This window comes from Gambusia affinis, linkage group LG07, assembly GCF_019740435.1.
Source record: "Gambusia affinis linkage group LG07, SWU_Gaff_1.0, whole genome shotgun sequence".
Taxonomy (NCBI): domain Eukaryota; kingdom Metazoa; phylum Chordata; class Actinopteri; order Cyprinodontiformes; family Poeciliidae; genus Gambusia; species Gambusia affinis.
Window position 1 is genome coordinate 26,557,154 of NC_057874.1, and position 22,893 is coordinate 26,580,046.

The 22,893-nt window shown below is 34.8% G+C and overlaps 1 protein-coding gene across 2 annotated transcripts in view; it reads right to left on the reverse strand.

Moving 5' to 3' along the window:
* The window catches only part of tafa3a (TAFA chemokine like family member 3a), a 92,585-nt gene that overhangs the window by 31,176 nt on the left and 38,516 nt on the right, over positions 1–22,893 (reverse strand). For both annotated transcript variants that reach the window (XM_044121105.1, XM_044121104.1), the window contains exon 2: positions 2,452–2,564. In XM_044121105.1, coding sequence (XP_043977040.1) covers positions 2,452–2,563 — 112 coding nt within the window. In that variant the 5' untranslated portion in view covers position 2,564. The remainder of the gene's footprint in view (positions 1–2,451; positions 2,565–22,893) is intronic.

A 22,893-nucleotide genomic window follows, 5' to 3' on the forward strand; every position in this document is an offset into this window, starting at 1 on the left:
TTTGCAGATTTTGTATTTTTTCGGTCTCCTATTGAAAAAACCCAAATGTAGGGATTTTCATTCTGTTTTTTAATGAGAAAAGCGTAAATAAAAGAAGATGACTTGTCCTTCATCTACCAATTTTTGTACTTCATAAAGTTTTTGTTCTTTCTCCCTTTGACTAAAGTTTGGTATGTATCCACTATTACTACCAGAAGGCTGTCATCTTTCAGTGAAGTTAATTCCCATTTTTTAGGTCAGGGTTGAGCTTTTTGTTAGTTAAATTTCAGTCAATTTACATTTTTTCAGTTCATGTAATTATAAACACCATTGTCTCAACTTTCAAAAAAAAAACTGTTCCATAAACTTGTTTTTCATGCTTCAATTAAATCTCTTAATAGCTTTTTTCTCAGTTCCGATTAAATAATTTTTCTTTTACATACTTTTTTCAGACAGTACAGTTTGTTTATATTGTTATTGAAAATAAAAATTATGATGTCTGACTGTATAAAAACTAAGTTAGTTTTCCTTAAAAAAACGCTGTGAAAAGTTTCAGCACAAAAATTGTTTCAAATATAACATATGGCGTCAGACCTTTAACTCCATAAAACATCATATTTACATCCACATACTTGATGAAAAATACAACAACCTCAAAGTCTAGACCATACAGTAGATTTTTGTCAATGTAAACAAAACTGTCATTAAAGGACATGAAACATAATTTAAAAAAGACATTTATGGAGCTCCTGATGGAGCAAAGCTAGGTGACTCACCAGTATATGTCCTATAATATTATTTTATGTGCTAATTTGGTAAAGAAAAATTACAAAAGTGTGCATTGCTTAATATTTTCTTAATTAAAGCATATGCTTTTTTTCTGTATTTCAAACATTGTCGAGTCAGTCTGTTGCTGGTCGTGTTTGCATCTGCAGCTAATATGGTGCTGTTGCCTTCGAGCAGCTCTGTGCCATTTGTCCTTCAGTGGAACAAGGCTCATTATTTCAGTGTGTGGTCACAGTATTCACCGTTACGCCCAGGGATCAAGCCATCTCTCCATTAGAGAGAATCACTTTGAAAGGTCTTGTCTCCCACTTGAAAGACACTCACAAACTTGGATATGCATGCACAGCTGATGTACTGACATTATGTTTCAACTTTTGATGCTGAACTTGAAAGATGTTAACTGGTTGAACTGCCATTTGTGCAAAGTGCAACCTTTACATGGCATTACTGTTTTGCTGTTCTGCACAGAAAATAAGATGCCGTTATCTCCCTTTGCTACTTACAGACTCAGTGAGCTTAAATTTGGCTAAAATATGCAGCAAGGGCCTTTAAACATCCTCTCACTGCAGTACCAGTTTATAATGAATGCAGAAAGCTGTAATTTATCACTTTTTATTTCTTTGTGATGTCAAGTTGGGCTTTGAGGTTTTTAAAAATGCCTAGAATCATACGAGACTGCCTTTTGGAAATGGAAATTCTGAATCTTGTTTAGATCTGATGGAAGTGTTTCTATGATTTAATAATATTTTAAGTCTTAAAGTTGTAGGATTTGTATGGTAGATAAATCTCAAAATTAGATGCACAAATTTGTACAAATCTTATTTAATCTTGATCTATTTTCATTCTTTTCTGTTGGCAACATTGTGACAATGGAAGCTGCTGCTTTCTGCCCTCTGTAAGCTCATTAGCATCACATTAAAACCTTTCTACTAAACCATGGTTTGTTTTAATATTTTCATAGTAAAGAAGCATAAAAACAAAACTATTTATTACACAGTGGATTTTGTTGATCTTTTGGCATCCATTTGCATGTTCTCTGTTTTAGGAATGGATTAGTTTCTGGTATCACCAAAGTTTAACAGTTATGGATTCAAAACTGGTAAAAGTTTACATCTTACTATTCATGCACTTCAAAAACTTTGTAATTAGATGAAAAAGTGTCAGGATGGAAACAGTTACTTAGACTGTATGGATCATAGATTAATGTAGATTCTTTTGCAAAAAATGTAGTCATGATGTTTTAAACTAGAAAACTTATTCATATTTAAGGTATACAGTTTTAAAACTAACTGTTAATCTAAGTAAACAACCAGGCTATTACACCAGCTAATATCACATTGTTATATCCCAGTGTTGCTACTCAGAGAAAAGCAGCAAAAAGGGACAATATTCTGTACAGTAATCAAGTATACGTGAAAACTAAAAAAAAAAATGTAATGGGCATGGATTCAATGTTTTATATATTGTTTATGTATCAAATTTAAACAAGATAATGGATTATCTTAGCATGAGAAAGAATAATTGTTGTTTTTCTGTTTTTAATAAAATGAATTACATTGTTATGCCTTCAGTCATATCCTGGAAATCTTACAGCAAATTGCTTTTTTATTTAAAAAGAAAAACACCTTAATAAAATCACGTGTCTGCTTCCTGAAAAGAAGCATAATGGCAGTTCATGCAGTTTACCTATGTGGCTTCGGTGTGAGGATGCGTTGGTCAGTTGTCCCAAGAGAGACACCATACAGATGGTCAGGAGCAGCACCCTTCTGCACATGCTCTGTAGATCCCTCCCCTGCATTCTGAAACAAATAAGAAATAATGGAATTAAAAAAATTTCAGCCATTTGATAGATCAGTAACATTAAAATATTCTTCTGCGGAGAGGATTTGTGGGAACATCCAGTGCTCAGATTTTCCCTCTACAACTACAACCCCTGCCAAGAAAAATGTGGAATCACTTCTCTTTGTGTATCGGTACGCTAAGCCATTTAGATGGGCTGGAGTTCATCTCCAGTGGACAAAAAGCAGGGCACGCCCTGTGACAGTCCATCACAGGACACACAACAGAAAGGAAAACATATCAGCTTAAGAGCATTGAAAAAGGTTAAGATAGTGAAAGAAAACAAGACTGTAGGAATGCATCATCACATTTATGGTAAAAAACAGAATCCTTCCACATAAAGTCTACCATAAAAAGAGAAAACTAGAACACAAACCCTGAAGGAAAGAAGGTCAGTGCAAAGTACAACCAATTCATAAGCCTCAAAGATGGAAAGGCCAGATCTGAGTTGGCAAAAAAAATATGTCTTACGTAGCTAAAGTGGATCTGGAACAACGGCTGTTGGCCAGGTTAACAAAAATCAGCCTGTGCTGGAGTGACAAGAAAAATGTTTATAAGAGCTTCAGAAGGGCTTTCTGTTGTGCATTGGAGTTTCAGGTTAGTTTCTTGATGGAATAGTCAAGTATATAAAAAAAAGAATGGTTTTCCAATTTGTGGCTATTATTTTATAATCATTGTCACTATTTATCATCCTCATTTTAATGGTTGATTAAAAGCCCGTTTTAATTAGAAAGAATCAGTGGTGAAGGCTTATTTCAACACATATTTCTAAACCCACTGAAAACATTTTCTACTTCTTTGTAGACATATTTTAATTGCAACAACAAAGGGGGACAAAGGTAAACACAGCATGGAAGAGATTGGTAGGAAAGGTTGAACAAAAATAAATAAGATTTTTCCCAGCAATTTGTGTTTCCACAATAATCCTGCCACATTCTCCACAACTTCAGTTAAAATTTCATTTTAGAATATGACTTTAAAAAAGTAACACATGCAAATATTAGTGGTGCTAAGTGAATACATAGCTTTAGTTTCAGAGGAGCATTTTGATAAGAATCTATTTTACCTTTGGTCGCAACTAATCACTCCTATAATTTTCCTTACAATTTTCATGCGAAGTTTCACCAACGCATCATTGGGTCTTAGCCACATGTTAGCTCTCATTTCAATATGGTGATGTATTTTGTCAATAATATTTTTATCTAATTATGTAGCTGTGTTCCAAAATTCTCAGCTCTTGTTACCAGAGAATTTAGATTTAGATTTTTTCCCATAAAAGTCAAAAAATAATTATCATTTTTGCAACAAGTACTGTCATTCTGAGATCCCACACTGCTGGAGAAGCAGTGTACATTTTTTTATGGATCAAGAACACAAGTTTAATTGCCCTGCAGGAGAGGAAAGAAAAATTGTGCCAGGTTGGGAAGAGGAATGTTTTCCTCTGCAGGACGTCCTTTGACTTTCATAGCTTATTCATCTAAGATTATGTAAGAAGTCTTAATTCTATGTGATGTATTAGGATTATGACTTTGGATTTGTTTTGCTTTTTTTGGATTTTTTGTCTAATTTTTGAGTTTATTTCTTTTAAACTATTAGAGTAAGTATGTGATCTTATATTATTGTAATTCTCAATGGATATGGTAAATGGTCTAAAAGTGGTTTTTGCTTTTGAACATGCGTCTTATAACAAAATTCAAAAACACATTCAAATAAATGCAAATATGTAATAGGTGAGGAATATTTGACACAGACAAGAATAAATTATAGTTTGAGAAACAGGAGGTAAAAACAGCTCTGAGTCAATTCGCTCCCTCTCTTAGTTTTACCCACAGTTCACACCCACGTACTGCCATTTTGGCCTAATCTATTTCTATTTCATACCTGTAAGCAAACTATTTTTTCCCCCTGTGCTTAAACCATAGTGTATAAAATGTGTTACTTATTTGAGCATTTTGATAAATACCTAAATATTCATAAAATGCCCAAATTTCACATAAGATCTAATAAGAATAAATATTACTTTCTGAATATTTCATATCATATTCAACATCTACTGACTGTGGTTCTTGAACCTGTTGGGTCTTATTTAATTAGGAAAAACACAAACCTATAGTTAGAAAAAATAACTAATAGTAACATCCTGCTGGCTGACACAATTCACTGGAGTGAAGTAACCACATTACTCATCAGAATACTTTATTACTTTAAATTGTCAAGTTTCAAACTACATACAAAATATTCTTTGACATCAACAACAGTCAGGAAGGCAGAGAGACTCAGCTCCAAAACAATATATTTTCAGTTGCCAAAGTCTGTATATTTTTTTGCAGATGAATTTGGATGCAGTTGGGTAATGCAACCCAATCGGTATTCATCCATTAAAAGATCTTGCACTTGCGCCCTGTGGCTCAGAGAATAGACTTTAAAATATGTTTACCAGTTTATTAATCACTGAATGAGCACCAAAATACATTAAGATCTGTTGTCACTGTGTCAATCTTCCAGACCACTCAAGTCTTCTATAGACTAGACTACTCTGCATCTCCAGAATCAGAACCAAACATGGGGAATCAGCATTCAGTTTTCACTATTAATCAGGAAAAAACTTCCAGAAAACTGCAATGCAGCCAAAACACTGACTTCTTTTAAATGAAAGCTGAAAACCTGCCTGTTTAGTTTTACCTGAATTTGAATTATCACCAGAATGCCTAAATAAAAACCTGGGCAAATAGCTCATTGAATCTGCGATGATGTGACACACTGTGAGTTTGCTCAGTTTTTGTTTTCATTCAGTCTGTGTGCTCACACGTCTCGATTGCGTCAGCTGTCTGAGCCCATACAGAATTAGAGCATCCTGTTAAGATCTCACCAGCACTGGCTGTCAGTACAAAGAAAGTCACAGCAAAAGAACTCTTTCTTGTGTGCCTCTGCCAGATAAGCAATAGTTCATCTTTTAGCATCAAACCAAGCATTTTACTAATTTTAGCGACTGTACTGGATCCCAGTTCAAAGCAATGTGTGATTTGCATCTGCTTTCTCAGGAGAGAGGAGCTGAACACTGCTGGCAGTAAGATGAGCTGCTGAGTGTCTGGCTCTCCATGGGCCCATCAGTTGGGATGAAGAGTATTACTGGACAACATTCATCTAAAGGAACAGGAAGATTACTGAACTGAGCACAATAGGCAAGACCACACAAACAGCAATACTCAGCTCTCACAAAGCTTGGTAAAAGAAAGCGGGGGGAAAGAAGAGTGCAAACAGAAAGCATTTGCTTCATGTCTGCACGTCTCAGTTGGTGTTATAGATTACAGTGTGTTTATAGTTTCTAAAGTTATCACTCTGTCTGAATAAAAATATTGCTGGGTGTCTGTATTTTACACACAAGAAATGTCAATGAAAAGAGGCAGGAATGATTAGGAGATGAAACTGCATTTCTACAGAGGGAAGTTCCTTACTTTAGCTTAAATGGAGCAAAATCCAAACAAAAGACTATGAGGCTATATTTACAGGAGACTGCTGTCTGGAAAATGCTAGTGTTTTCAGATGTTGACCAGGGGAAAAGTTTCACATTTATTATGAGACACAATGACTCTGTTGTAGTTGTCATGCCAGGCCACTATATGGCGCTGTGATCTCAAACTTGTTATCAAAGGGTGCATGTGCTTTTGACCCTTAGAGTCCACATCTCTAGCTTCCACATAATTTAGAAATCAGTAACCTATTTCTGACAAACCAAGAGCTCATGTAACATGTATTGTGAAGTTCACCTCACACACTTTCTGATTCACATCTTTGTGCTCTTTCACACTAAGGTTTAGTTACCACCTAACCAGGTCTATTGTCCCCAACTAGTGGAGACTGGTGATGATTATGTCCAACTGGGCATGAATAAAATTTAAGAAAAAACCTTGGAGTGTGTACTCAGCTTTAATTTAATTCAAGTCTAATCATCACAGTGGTTCTTAAAGTCTGAATTACACCTCACAGCAGGCACCCAGAGCAGGACATTTTTAGTCATGATAACATTTCAGAAGGACCTAAAATTCTTTTGCACTAGTCTACAAAAAGTTCATTTAAGGCTGATGAACAAAGGTTGACTAGCCAGCCATGAGTGGGTCCACTCCCTACTCATTTGCTGGTGTATAACATCCAAAATTTATGAAACGCAACAGGGTAGGAGGTTTGTCTGGTAAATGAAGGGAAAATGTTTGCCTGATGGGAGGAGGTGACACTTTAAATCAGGGGACATGTGAGACTGATCGTGGTTGAAGTGGACATGCAATGTTTTTACCTAAGAATGTGAGGTGTTTATATTGAAATGCTCAAAAAACACATGCACTATGTATTAATGTTGTTAGGTTTTGAAATTGCTGTGAATTATAATTGAAGAGAAAACTGTTTGCATAGTGTGTTGAATTGTCAACACTGCACATCATTTTTAAAAAGTAGTATGTTATCAGATTACTTTTGTAATATCAGAAGGCCAAATAAAATGTTCAAAAGAAAACCTGACGAGAACTGCAAGCAAATAACTTCAGAAACAGTGTAGATAAACAACACGGCACTGAGCTACCAGCGTTAAAAAGTAATAACCTGGAAGGAGTGCATCTTCATGGCAAACCTTTAAAATTTAATTTTCTTCTTCAACAGTTTACATTTATTACTTTTTAAGATGTACAGTAAAAATATATTAACTCCTCCTCTAACACTGAAAATGAGAATACTATGAAAAGATACCAAAGCAATGTAAGATTATAATGGGTTTTCATCTGCATGATGAACATTATTGATACCCTGCTCAATGATCAACAAAAAAATTACATTTCAATTCAGCCTTTTTATGCCTCCACTAGTATTGAGTTCATTTATTTGATGATGAAATCCAAGTCTTTGAAGTTGGAGAATCTTAACTGCAACATTAGACTATCTACTCATATTTCATTGTTTTCAAAAGCATAAAAAAGACAAAATGTTCTGACTGTTAGTCCACTCCATTTACTGACTCAGCAAGAAAACAAATGAAATCAAAATAACCCATTTGTAAGTAATAACTTTCTCAATAGGAATGCCATTTATGATTAATCCCAGCTATACAATCATAGTTACAGTTCAGAAACTAATGTGACTAATTTCACTTATAATTCTGACTTTGTGGGAGAGAAATGTCTGTGTTGTTGTTCTTCCCAGATTCATTACAGTTTTCCACTGATGGGGGGGAACAAGCACATGTTTTCATGCCCCACTTTCTTGTTAAAAAAATGCAGGTCCAATGCTTTCCGCTCAGACATCTCTGAAGAGTTAACATGATGTGCATCATGTTTATGTTAACTCCATAGCATCCATAAATAGTTTGAGACAAAAAAAAACATACAAAAAACACACCTGATTTATGATTCATGCTGTGGCCACCATTTTATTTTATTTTATTTTTCAATTATATAACACTATTAACTAAAGGGACTGCATATTCATGATGCTTATCAAGCACACAGATTCCCCTTAATGATTATAGCATTGAAAATAGAATACAGGCATAGCATATGATACATTTGTTGATTTAGTGTTGAACTGCATGATGATTTTTGTCCATCCAAAATTTTATAAATGAATGCAGTTTTGTAAGACATTGATTTGCAAAGCCAGCAGGTTTATACTAGGTAGTCTATGATAACAAACTATATCTGCAACAGGGCTTGATCAGTTTGAAATCTAATTAGTGTAGGTTAGTTAAAAAACACTAATCATTCTCTAACAACATCCTAGATTAAGCAATCAAATCAAACTGTATAGAGAGCATCTTCCAATAACACCTCACATTCCCCAATATGCTCTACAAAGTAAAAACAAATGCAAAACACATTAAAACAGGAATAGAGCTAAGTAAAAAGCTTTTTTTTTTTAAAAAAGTACAACCATGCTAAAAGAAAGTAAAGAAAACACAAAAATGTTAAACATCAAACATCAAAGGCCTTTTTAAATAAATCAGTCTTAAATTTGGCTTTGAACAAATCCAGCTCAGAGATGACATGCAACTCATATTCCAGGTTGCTTGACCAGCAACAGAAAAAGATCGGGTCCACCCCCCCGTTGTTTATACCTGCAGTACATAATGACATTACCGACTGGAAAGATTCTTCATTTCACTGAAGCATTGTTTATAACATTCTGCTCCTAATGGAGTCCTCCACTGTAGACTAACTTTACAGTTCCACCTTAATCTCAATCATTTCTTCCATGTTAGTTTATCTTTAAAATACAAAGAAATTTGAGGCAGGCAATAAATATTTCAGCAGTTTTCTCAGTTGTACTTTGACTTATTTTCAGTTGGAGAAAACAAGAAACAAGAGAAAACTAATAAATCTTCTCTGACAGCCGAACTCCAGAAATAATTGGAATTTGAGAGCACGCTGCTGTGCTCGTTTGAAAATAAAGTGTTTAGCAGTAAGTGAGTGATTGCAGATTTTTTTTTTGTTCTGGGTCTCAGGATGCCAGGCTGCATTCCAAATTTAAACATGTTCCCTCTTCCAACAGTCCAGCTCCAGTCTGGTGTCTGATGGTGTTCAGGTGGCTTATTGGAGCAGGTTAACAGAAAAACTATTACACCTGACTGATACGACACTGAGACCAGGTGGCTCATCACAACACGCCCTGAACAGGTTAAACCTATTCTGAGGATGGCTTTGAGCTGATTTTTATGTACACATTTAGTGTGGCGATCAACCACCTCATGTTAAGGTCCACGCTGTATCACTTCCTGTTAAACCTTATGAGACTTCTCATTAATTACCTTTGTGGTTTGGCTAATTTACAGCACAGTTAGACCTTATCAAATTAAACATCTGTTAGAAAATAGAATATGAGGCTTGAGTGTCAGAATAAAATAAGCTTCCGGAAATAAAGTTAAAGCAGGTGTTAAGCATACTTTATAATTAAATGCACATTTCTCTATTAAAATACTTTTTTAATGGTCTGGTGTAATATCTAATCCTAAAAGTCATGATATCATTAGTTTTAAGTGGAACATATCATTAATCAAAATAAAGATATTAAAACTTAAGTCTGCATGTAATTAATCTGCATGACGTGTTTCACTTCATGACCAGAGTAACAGAAACAAAAAAAGCATTTCAATAAGATTCTAATTTAATGACTATGACTACCCCCTCTTTACTTTTTGTGTGCTATTATCAAAAAAATCATCATCATTTCTTTCATGGTGAATACTGTGTAAAGAAAAAAAAACTGCAGCAAATGTCCTAGGAAAGGTCAGTAAAATAAAGAGAGTTCTCAATAAGATATCAATATTTTTTTTTTCCGACACCTGAAGTATTTTTTGGCCCTTCAGCCGGTCAAATCATAAAACTCATTTGAATATACAAAGCAAAGTATTAACACCCTCAATAATTTATCTTTATCTTGAAAGAGAGCCATTGACACTACTAAATTATTATTTAAAACTCAATACTCTTTATACTCTGACAGTGAATGGATATCTTGCATGAGAATATTAAAAAAAAAAAAAAATGTGTTGCATAGCAACCTCAGTAAAATAGCTCTGGCTGCATCCTTTGATCCTTTGCTCTTTCTGTTGTTAGTGACTCTCAACTGTGCTCACTGTGAGATAAAGCACTTTCTGTGTCTACAGGCTAATGGATGGGCATAATGGACACACAAATAAAACAATAACACACAAAATTTCACACAGCAAACTCCTCTTTCAAGTATCTTTTGGTTGGCTGCAGGAGTGAGTCAATGGGACCAGTGGGACAAAGACGTGTTTATGGATGATACATGGCACAGGGTGGAGGAGCTCGAGATGGTTTCTGTTGCTGCGGGGCAAAACAAAACAGCTGTTGTTTTAAATTTTCTTTACCTCTTATCATTGCATACCAGTGGTCATCCCGCAGGCTTAATCACAAAAAAACTGTTTTTACAAGGACAGAATATATAGCAAATTAGCCCAGCATATGTGCAAACAGTGTTTTAGTTCTTTCTTTAGTAGGACCTGTTGTGTGCATAATATGGAGACCAAAAATGAGAAAATAAGAGAAACAGCTAAGCTGAGTAGCTTAAAATATAAAAGTTAGAAAACCAGGGTTGAGATAGTTTGGACATGTCCAGAGAAAAGATGTGAAATACATTGGAAAAAGGATGTTAGAGATAGAATTGCCAGCCAGGAGGAAAAGAGAAAGACACCAGAAAAGACTGATGGATATAGTGAAGGAGAACAAAAATGGTTGTAACAGTTGAGAAGATAAAGGATAGGGTGAAATGGAGGAAGATGATCTGATGTTGAAACACCTGAGAGAAGTAGCTGAAGGAAGACGACAATTTTAAAAAAGTTAATGCCAAAACCACTAAAATTTTCTGTACCCATTCTGGATATGTTATTTTTGTTTATTTTTATAACAATCTGACTATGTACTGCGATCGACTTTTTAAAAATTTTTTAACCAAAACATATGTTTCTTTCTCTCAATCAATACCACAAAAAATGAACAAAATTAAGCCCACACCGCCTACCAACATTATTAGAAATCATGCTACGCCAGGTTGAGTGGTGCTAAATATATTTCTGAAACTTAAACTCACAATGGTGTAAATTTATATACGTATGAATGACTTCATTCTTGTCAAGTCATGTAGAAAAGTTAAAAAAAGAATCTGCTACTCTTTGGCTTCTTCTTCTAAGATGCTTGTATAACGAATGGCGATAACTGGGGCTTACAGTTGACTTGGTGCTGGTTATAAATATTCTTCTGCCATGTTGTCATGTACATTGCAAATGTGAAGAGCTGTTTTGTTCTTTATTTATTTATTTACTGATGTTTATCCTCAAAATAAGGATGAGCTGAAAAGTAGAAAACAGACACTGATGATCCAAAGGGCTGCAGGAATGGCTGGCTAACAAAAGGATGGCAACGATAGGATAAGGAGGGTGGCGGGGTGGGATATGCTACTTAAATCCCTCTATGAATGGATTGAAGCAATGGCAATTTCCATAAAGTGATGGATTTTGCTCCAAGCATGTTTTGTTCCCACAAATCCCAAGCCAGCCTTAGCTTGAAAGAAAAAAAGAAGATTTAGGTATTATACAACGGAGTACTGCGAGAAAATCCAATGGGAAGCAACAGATGAGCATCACACAGCATGTCAATGACAGCTTTAACTCAACGACTGATTACCTGACAAAATTATACGTTCTCAGACAAAGAACAGAGCAAGCATACAATTAAATGCATGATTAACACTGCAGCACATGGCACAGTAGGCAAGACTGACTGAAATGATGTTTCATACGTAAATAGAACAAAATCGCTCTTTAATTTACTTGTCTCTTTCTTTCATTTTTATTCTTTACATTTTCAAAGAGTGCACATTTAAAACAAAAATTGCAACATTGATGATTCATTTCATTTACAAAAAAACCCGTCAACATCCTTGTTTCAAAAATCTCATTAGTCAATTGGTAGTTTTTCACTTAGGCAAAAATGGACCAGGTGGGGATAATTATTCAGTATGTTCATTATTAGGCAGCACAGAGATTGAATGCATGAGCTGTTTGTGTGATAAATTGCAAATAATAAGTTCACAGTTTGTGAGAGACTCTGCTAATGGGTGACTTTTACATGTATATTTTCTATAATTTTATTTCACTAACCAAAAGGAGCTAAAATAGAAAAACATGTTTTTCTTTATCATTTTTCTCTTACAGCCTTCAGAATATTTGATTGTTGTTTGATGGGAGTTTTCTTTCCCACACAGAAGCTATGGAGGTGAAACTTGTCCAGACAGAACCTACTGCAGAAGAGTCCTAAATATAGAAATGTGTGGGTCTGTTTTCTATATCTGACTCAGGCTTGATTTCTGACTATACATACGTACTTTTGAATAAGACTTTCCACTGAAAGTTGCCTTACAAGACTGAAACACATAAAAATATATTTTGGGTATAAAAGCATACAGATAATAATAATTAAAAAAAATCAAAATCATTGATGGAATAAAACAAAATAGTCTATAATTTGTAGGGTTTTAAAGAATCATTTGGGAAAAGTGCCTCTTTTACCTTAGTGTGTTATGTTATAATATTATTAATTTATACAAAATCTTTTCTTTTGAGTTTTTGAAATAACAAACATTGCACACAATTATAATTTTAGGACTTTCTGATAACATTGTTTTTGAACATTAAATCAGATAATCTTATTAGTTACCAAATTTTTTTTTTTACTCTTACTAGAGTAATTTCTTTAATGGCTACTTCTTACTTTTACTTGAGTAAAAACATGTTGAAGTAGTGATACTCTTACTCTTCCTCTACACACCTCTGCCAAGACAGGATTCCCAAATTATTTAAATATAATCATTATTCGACAAAATACAATTCAAAAATATCAATTATTTCATACTAGCTCAATTTACTAAATCAATATAATCAACATGCAAACACAAGGCAAAGTATACTTGAAAGTCTTTGACACATACAGAACGAGTAAAGGATGCATATTAAAAACTGTAAGTTATTTTTAGCATGTGTGCGTGACAGTGACCTGTTGACAACAAGCCTCCACTGAAAATGATGACATGAGGAGTTTCTTTTTCGTTTTTTTATCATTTCATTTATGTGTGTGGGTGCAGGCATACATAAACTGGAAACCAGGAAGCCTTGCATTTAACCTTCCACATGATCCTCTGCCTTCTTTACTTTACCACTTTGGTATAAACATAAATGATTTATTTCTTTGCAAAATATGAAACAGCACTTTTCAAAAACAGAACAGTAGTAAAATATAGCAATAGATTTTACAGAATGAAGAATTCTGAGATTTCATTCAGAATGAATCGGAATGAATAGTGTAAACATATAAAAATATATTTTGTATATTTCTATACAAAATTTATATTATATATGAAGTCACTGACAGACAGTTACTTCACATAAATCTGATTATTTGCCTTCCATTAATAAATTTAATCAAAAATATCAATAGATTATTAAGATGTAAAGTTCTCAGAATGACAGCCGAACTGTTGGAAGACCTGAAACTGTCGGCCATGTATATGTGTTTATGTTTGAAAGGTAGTGCTACTGAAAGGAGGAGATTTTTCTCAATTCATTTGACTTATTGCCTAGTAAACAATTTTACGCAATGCAACTTACAGATTCCCAATGTGCCTAATGAAAGTAGGTAGTTATAAAAGGTATTAGTCCTTCCCAAGGGCAATGTGGCTGAATGTGGCCACATTCTAGCTCTCACCACCCTGTCATAGCCTGGTGTAGTGTTATTTTAGAGGTGGCAGACCACATTAGATGAAGTGCTTTGTTCCAGAAGCCAACATTAGGCTCAGACCTGTTGAAAAATATCCGCTCTGATGCAGAGGCTGAGGTCTTCCTAGTGGAGCTTTGACACAAATGGCTAGTCTCTCTGCCTGACCCTATCACTCCATCTTCTCAGCTGCTGAGGTCCACTCACTCCTGAGTCATCCTGTTTCCTCACACCAAGTTTTGTGCCCACGAAAAAAAAGAAATAAATCTGGTGTGGCAGGGAGTCAGTGGCGGTCCTACTGCATCGTCGGACCGCACAAGCACAGGGAAATGGAAGAGCAAAGCATTGCATATTTGAACTGCAAGTGTGTTTACACACATTCTGTCATTAAATTATATGCAAAAAGCTACATTTTCTTCATTGCATATCGTATTATGTCACCATTAGGACAAAACAGTAATTTAACATTTTATTAACTCTACATCTTTTCTCATAGTTATAAGTCAATGATAGCCTGAAAGAGAGAAAAAACATGACATTTTTTTGCTGCTATAAATAATTAAGGATTAAACACATAACATGTAAGCAGCCATGATGTTCATGACATCAGCATTTTCAAGTTTTATATTAGCATCTCATATTGAACAAAAGACCCTGAAGCTTGAATTTAAAACATACAAAGAATGGTTCCAAGAATGATTTAAAGAATTTTGTGGAGTTTGCACATTTTCCACTTGGTTTCCACTATGCTCCAGCTTCCTTACACATCATGCATGTTGGGTTGACTGATGAAGCTATTGATGTGCATGACATAGCTTTGCATGCAAATTTAAAGAGATTTGTTGTTATTTTGTTATTGAACCAGGTTAAGTGTGCCATTAATGTCAGGTTTATTTTCAATCATGTCACGTAATTGCAGAAAGGTTTTGAATAATATAAAACTCAGAAGTAAAAATTTTGAGAAGGTAAATAAATAAATAGAATTGACCTAGAATTAAAGTCTGAGCATCTCAAACTATTTTTTCACAGTCACTGTTCTTGTTTACCAAATCAAACTTCTAAATGCTTAAAAAAGTTATTTGTCAAAATTTTACTCACTTTTTTGCAGTTACACATTAATGTAAGAACTTTAGGAAGTTGCAGCTATACAGTATACAGAGGAGTGTGGAAATGTCCCATACCTCTTGGTTACCTCTGCACTTAGGATTTCTCCATGCAAAATATTATTTGGTACTAATATATGGCAAAGCCATAATCCATGATATGGGAAACTCTTTTAAACATGTGTACATCTACTGCCACAATCTCAGTAGGGTTTGGTATTCCACTAATCTTAATCTTGATTGTCTGTCATCCAACATGGTTACATTATTTGTTTAGAAACTGCGTTTAATTCAACAATTCAGCTTAATTGCTAGACTCTTGAAGTATTCAAAAATGTTTATTGAACATGCAGAGAATGTCTGGGCAACCTTTTTATTTCATTTTTTATACAATTTAAACACTAAGACAGCTTTGCAGAAACTCCTGCTTATTTTTATGTTGTTTTTTTCTCAACAGCTCAGTCGGAAATTAAATCCTTCATAAATTGCTGATATATTCAGTGTGTACCGTGGACTTTAAAGAATATTCAAGAGCATGAAAAAGTATTTTGACATAAATATGAATGTGTGAGCCAGCCATAAGCTGTAATAAGATCAAAGTCATGCTAAGTGGATCTGCAAGCTTTATTTCCACGTTTTATCCAACAATGTGCCTGCTGAAGCAGAAAATTATTCCGCCGCTTAAAAGCAATGTAAGTCACTCTCGAATAAACAGTATTCATTCGGGTCCTCGTGCTCTTACAATTAAACTCCAACAACTGACTGAGCAGATAAAAACTACAGAGAAATGGAGCCAAAATAAAATGAGTAATGATGGCAATAAACGCAGCAGCCACATAATTTCTGCATGTGGAGTTAACGCCGCTCTTCGCTGGTTTTTAAGCAGCAAGTGGGAAACATTTCCTTGTGCATTTCTAATTCAAATGAAATCAGATTTTACCATGCAAACAGCCCAATGGAGTACCCAGAACTCCCTGTAGTCCCTTTAACCTCTTTGTAAAGCTGTCACTATATAGTGACTGCACAGGCTTGTGAGTTTCCAAAGCCACACTTCACATTTTACGATTAGATTTTACTGTGGAGTCGGCTTTATTTCAAATAACAACCCAAGAAGACTTTCATTTCTTTTAAAATAAAAAAATAGCTGATAATCAGGAGATGGATTCTCACATTTAAAATGTTTAGAGACACTACTGACCATTTTGCTGATGAGGATTGTTTGAAAGCCTTTTGTGACATTAATTTGTCTTGCATCAAAGACAAAACTGGGAGATGTTGGGGGATTTTCTATTCCGCTTTAATAAAGTAAAAAAAAGGAGGTGATATTTAAAGAAATCCATGTTTAAAAAATGTCATCATTAGGATAAAAGTGCCTAGATAGTAAAGATTTCACTGAAAATAATTGGCTTATTTCATCAGTTTTAAAAATTAGTTTTCCATTTTACATTTATCAATCTGTAGTCTGGAAAAACTCCAGTTCAATTTAGACATGCGTTTGTCTTTCAATGACAGATAATCAGGTAATCTATTATTTTATTGTAAATTAAGAACATTTTTACATCTTAGACCTGGAAAAAGCACAATTTTATGACCTACCTTCTGCATCAGTTGAAAATGGTAGTTTTGTTCCTCTCAGAGAGATAATTGTTTCATGATGTCATCTCCTTACACATTAAACTTCATCTGGACCATAATAGCATGGTGCTAAGTCTTAAATAGTGTAATTGTTAATCCTAAAGAAAGAGGAAAAGATTTTTTACAAACTCATAATTAGTGACCCTGAATAAATGCTAATCAGGGGAAATTTAATTTGAATTCCATATAGATCGATTAGCTCTGGATTATTTATAATTGCCTGGTGTTTATATAATGTGGTTGAATTGTGCGAAGAGAACTGTTGCTTTAAGCTTTTCAGGAATGCACACCCATTCCTTTCACCTGCTGTTGCTGGACGCTGTTCTGCGCCATGATAAATGTGAGGTCAAAAAGATAACTTGAAGCTACTGAAGTGCACCTTATTAGCCCCCCGTTAGGACAGCAGAGTATGTGCTGGTGACTCCAAAGGGCATCTTGTTTTGGACTTTGGCCATATTTCATGAGGTTCAAGGACCACATTGCATTGCACTACTTAAAGGTTCACTAATATCTTTTGAAAAACTGCAAGTTCTGGCCAAATGCATTATTTACACTAGAGCAATGCTGCAGCAGAAGTAGTTTTGCTTGCATTCATAAATAATAAAAGCAAAGCACAGCGCACGGGAATGGGGTAAAAGCAAGGTTTTTGAGAGGTTTGGATCCTCAGCATGGAAGAAAACAAGGCTGTTTAATCTGGGTACAGTTGAAAGACTTCGAGTGTAACAAAAGGAGAACTAAACTACAAAACGGATAAACAGCAAGCGCAAGCAGGCATCAAAACTAAAGCAAATTTAGCATCTCATGGGCTCACGGTCACTGAACTAAACTGATGTAATCATCGTCTGGGAGTAAGAAGAAAGCAGAGAGAAGGATGTGGTTCATATGAATATTTCATAAACAATAAGGTACAAAGAGAGGCTTTCACCTACACTTATGAGAGCTAAGCTGAATGCATAGAGACATGCTTTATTACTTGTTTTCTTTAAAGCTGTCACTTTACTGATTCTTGGTCTCAGCTGCCATTGACGGTTCTACTCAGGCTTTGTGGCCAGTGCCATGAAAATTAACAAACCCTTCAAATTGGATTAGATGTCAGCCTCGACCCCTCACCAATCTAGCGAGGATTTGCAGGGTGTTTGGATTCATCTTTCATGAGAGAGTAGTTAATAAAAGTTGTTCCACCCAATAGCCCCTAGAGAGCAGTGGCAGTAATTGGATGTCTAAGCGAGTACTCTGACATGTTTGGACAAGCTAATTCTCTGAGCAATTTAGAACTTAAGTTTTACTCCATGCAAAGCTCAGTCACTGGTTTCTCCTTACAGTCACAAACATTCACTGCTTTCAGAGTTTCTTGTTCTCCGTTTGGTGAAGGTTGTCCTTTTTCAAGTGGATCCAATAAATGAACAGCTGAACAGCATAGCTTGGTAAACAAAGTCAAATCTTCTGTCAGAGATTGCGTGCAATCTGATTTTACACTTGGTTTATGTTTTTCTTTCTACCACAGTTCTTGTAAAGTTTCTCTCCCAGTTCAAGTTTGAGAAAAGAAAACACCCTTTCTGTTTTTTAGACCAAACAGAAAATCTTTTTAGAGAAAAGCCACTGAAGTGGAGCAGACCCTGGTGAACCAGAACCAAGCCTTTAGTTATACTGTTATCTGTTTTGCTGAGGGCTGTAATGTACCTGTTTTCGTTTTCCTGTATTGTAACACTGCACAATATATGTCAACTCAATTCTACAGTCATTAAAAATATTGATATAAAATACTAGTTTTTCAAATTGTAAAATAGCAATAAAAGATGCACATAATCAGCTACAGAGGGCACTTTAATCTAGCTCAACACTGGTCAATTAGAACTAACTCTAACTAAGCAATCTTTAAAATCAATAGAATAATTGTTTCCACAGTCCTGCAAAATAAAACATTCTTAGTGCTGCCAATGTTACTTAACTTTATCAGAAAAACAACTATCCTTCTGAAATCTAAAATGAAATGGAAATTTATATTTTGCTTGAGTTTGTGTTTCCAATTGGTAATATTTCATATATATATAAGTAAAAAACCAAATAAAAAAGTTTTGATGTTGGATTGCAATCCTTCAGGTTGCAACACCACCATTGCAACTAAAAGAATGTTGTGAACTGTATTAACAAACTGTGAAGTTTTCTTCCATGGTGGTAGATGCCTGCAGTGTGGACTGCAATGCCTTGGCAGGATGCTACATATTCTGAGAGAATGGGTGGTGAAACAGAAGAGAGCTAAAAAAATCCCTTCTTAAACTAGAGCCAGTTTAATTCATGACAGCTCTGCTTTATTTTCTTTTCAGGGAGCCCTTAAAAGATTTTTTGTGCTCCTCCCTGTGCATATGCAGCAGGGAGTTTTGTTTGTATTTTCCATTTACACTTTGTCCTGGTTTATGCAGGCTAATTTTAGCATAAATGAGACTACATACTTACAAAAACAAAGACGGGGAAGAAAATGTCATTTCGTTATTTCATTTGAAGTCAGTTAAGTTATGGGGCTTTATCATTTCAGAGCTCTGAAGTGATAAAGCCCTTCAGAATGTTTCCTCAATTTTTCCTCTAATTGAGGAAAAATTTGTCCTCAATTAGATTTAAACATAGTATATAAATTGCTTTTTACTGACTGGATGTAAAAGTATTATATGAAGCTTTGTTGATTATATGAAAAATAGTAAAATCTAATAATTTAATAAAAGTTACTACTTAGGTTGCACCCTGAATACCGATGTCTTTGGTTAGGGTGGAAGCCTGGCTGTGCAAACCACAACAGAATAAATACATATGTCCTCCCAGAATTCAACGTGGTTGAGTAGATATGTCACTGAATCATGACATTCATTATTTCCAAATGCAGCTTGCATTCTTTATGTCATCAGTGTTAATACTCAATTATTCATTTACTAAGAGAAATTGTCGAGCAATAAAATCAGAAAATTCTGAAACTTCTTAGATAATGAAAACTTATTTCTATTTTAATCTACCTCTTCTGAAATGTTTTGCACCCTGTGGGTTTGTGGCTTATCAATGATATTGTTAAAACTGCAGAAACACAGCTATGTTCATCTTAGAAAGCACTGCATACAAATCCCTTCTGCAGATGGTGGATATCTACACTGAAATTAGACAGTGTGAGCGAAGCCCTTAGCTGCTTTTAATTCCCAAAGGTCCATGTGTGACCTTGAGCACTCTTCAGCATCTTGTTCCTGTAGTCTTCTTTGTTAGTTACAGATTCCTGGAAACAGTCAGTGTTCTTTTAAAATATTTTGTACTCCTTCACAGTCTCTCTTACTGTGGCTCCAGTGGTTTCACAACTCTTCACATAAAATTAGAAAAGCTTTGGAAAAAACTGTTGTAAAGAAATTTGAGAAGATCAAATTTTAATGGACTGTTATTTCTTTTTGTTGGTACCACTCCTAAGATAAGAAACCTGAACATGTTTTCTTTCTTTCAAAGATACTAAATACTTGCACATCACTCTGTAGGATCTGGCCAATTGTTGGAAAGACTCAAAACTTCAGGCTTCTAGTTGCAATTTGTTTTCCTTTGCCAAGAAAGTAGAAGTGCAGATAATGACTGCGGTGAGAAACATACAAAAACAAAAATCTGTGGAAAAATAACTCACAAAGTCTTCAGAGTAATAATATTGAACTTAAAATAAAATTTAGAAGAAAGCCCCTGGCTGTAGAGTTCTAGCATTTTGTGCCTTTTGAAGTACAACCTGCACAATCCTCCAGAGGAAACTTCTACTCCTGGCTTCTACTATTAATTGGTTTTCAATCACAATATTAAATTATAAATAATAATTTTAAAAAATTGCATAATATTTACCAGTACCAACATCTATTAGCATAACCATGATATAATCATATTTTTTGGTTGCATGCCCTTGCTTTTCTGCTCTTCTTAAAAATTGTGTGACAAACACAAACACCTGACACTGGGCAATGCATTCGAAATGAAACATTCCACAATCAGCCTCTCCATGTAAGTCTTTGGAAGCCTCCAGCTGTGGTTGACAGTGACTGGGAAAACACATGAAGGGTAAAATGCAAATATCTGGTCATTTTTCCAATGAAAATCAAGTAATAAATATGAGATTGAAAGTCATTACATTCATTACTGAGTACAATTATCAAATTGTGTTGACCCAGCAGCGCAACTTTATAATCCAGCCAAATAAACAAAATTGTGCAGTCATTGGTTGTTTGTTTTTCCACAAGTGTGCAAATTATTCAGTTGACTGCATGGGTTACTCTATGACAAATATATAAAATGCATGTTAGATATTTTTTTCTCCCCCTCTTTTTCTATTGTTTCTCTTTTATATTTTTTAGAGAACGTCTTTCAAGATTTGTCATAGGTTCACAGACTGCACTGATTTTCCAGTTTCGTAGTTTGTTCACCACAGACAGACCTCTTTTTCTAACCTATAGATTTAAATGTGAACGTAGTTTGACAATGATTGCCTAACTCAACACTTTGAAAATTAATTATCACCATTAAAACAATATTGCAACATCTTAAGAATTCTGCAAATCACATGCTGTTATTTAGGATTCACTGTTAACATTTTGGTGTTGTCAAGCAAATAGAGCATTTCTGAAAATTCTTAGCTTGTAAGTTTGATATTCCTTATTAAATTTAAAGGGAAAGAAGTCAGTCTTTTTAACTTTTGTTTGTTTCTTGATGATCCAGAATCATCAACTTGCAGAGTATAAAAATAAGTGTTGTTGCTTACTAATTATACAATTCCAGCATTTCTTTTCCAGTTTTGCTTCTTTTTAGTCACATCTTCTTATTTTGCATCATCCATTATATGCAGCTTCAGGGTCAATTTGCTACAAAGTCCATGTGAATTTCCCCTAAAGAGCATCTAAATACTGTGCAGACCTTCTGTTCTCTACTGTGAGAGAAACTGCTCTAAGCTTACATTGCAAAGAGGGAATTGATTAGTTCATCAATGCAAGATGTTTTTAATTACAGTGTCAAATGATCTGTTAATGGACAAAGTGAAATCTGTTGCATTGTTCTATATATAAGCGAGTGTTCTGCGCCTGAGCCAACAATCCTTGGTCTCCTGTGGCCGAGGTCATACCGGATTACTGACATATGAAACTGTGTTCGGAGGCAAAAGCAACAGTTAATTAGCTGTTATCTGCTCCCTTATCACCATTTCAGTCTAATCCTACAGCTTGGACACCATTTGATACCATTTCACTGGAATGTCCATTCACACAAACACAAAAGCATGGAAAAGAAACATCTAAAAGATGCACATGACACACTGTATGTTCGATTTTGGCAGCTTTGTAAGCCAATACTAAAGTGTAAAGGTGCTAAGAAAGTGAAATATGCATGTCCTTGATTATGAGGAGAAATAAATGTGTGGCATAGCTGCCAATCCTGCAAAGCAAGCTCAGAGCACCATGGCTGAAAACTGCTTTCAATGCTTTTGATCTGAAATGATAGCACAGCACATATTATAATGGCATTCTATCTAATGTCAGGAAAAGGCTGATATGTGCTGTGTTATCGGTTCCCTGAGACTCTTTGAATGCTTCTCTATGGCTTTTGTATTTTATTCTCTAAATGAAAAATTAATCTCCAGATCAAGAACAGAGGCTTCTTGAAAACATGTCAAGCATTTTTCTAATCTTTTTTATTATTCCTCATTCGATTTTATTCCTTACCTTCTTTATTTATTTGTTAAATCCTGCCTTTTCTATTTCTTTATTGTGTTTTGTTTTTGAAGGTGGCAGCTGGGACAAGGAAGAGGTGGCATTTAAAATAAAGAAGATTTATGGATGTTATCTGACCCAGAAATGTGAGAAATCATTCCAGCTTTGATTTTTTTTTTCCTCTTAGGTTTGAGAGCTTCAGTTCCATAAATTATTTTCATGTGATCACTGGTATGTAAAGCAGCCTTACTGCTATTCAAGAGTCGCTGTCATGAAATATGCTCCCAGACTGATGAGACGTTGGCTGGGGGTGTCACATACCTCTGATTTATTGTTTTGTCAGTGTTTTTGTTGTCATATTTGATTGTGTGTTGGAATGCAAACTAGGTGAACAGCTCAGACTGTTTTAATTTGGGATATAGCTACAGAACATCAAATATGTCAATGCTTTATTTATTTTAATTTGCATCTACTGTAGCCTACATGTAGCTCAGCATTTCCAACAAAAATGTGGTTTGGTGCCAGTAAGTGCTGAAAATGCTGCACTGGAACATCAAAATTGAAAGGAACATCTTGAGCACG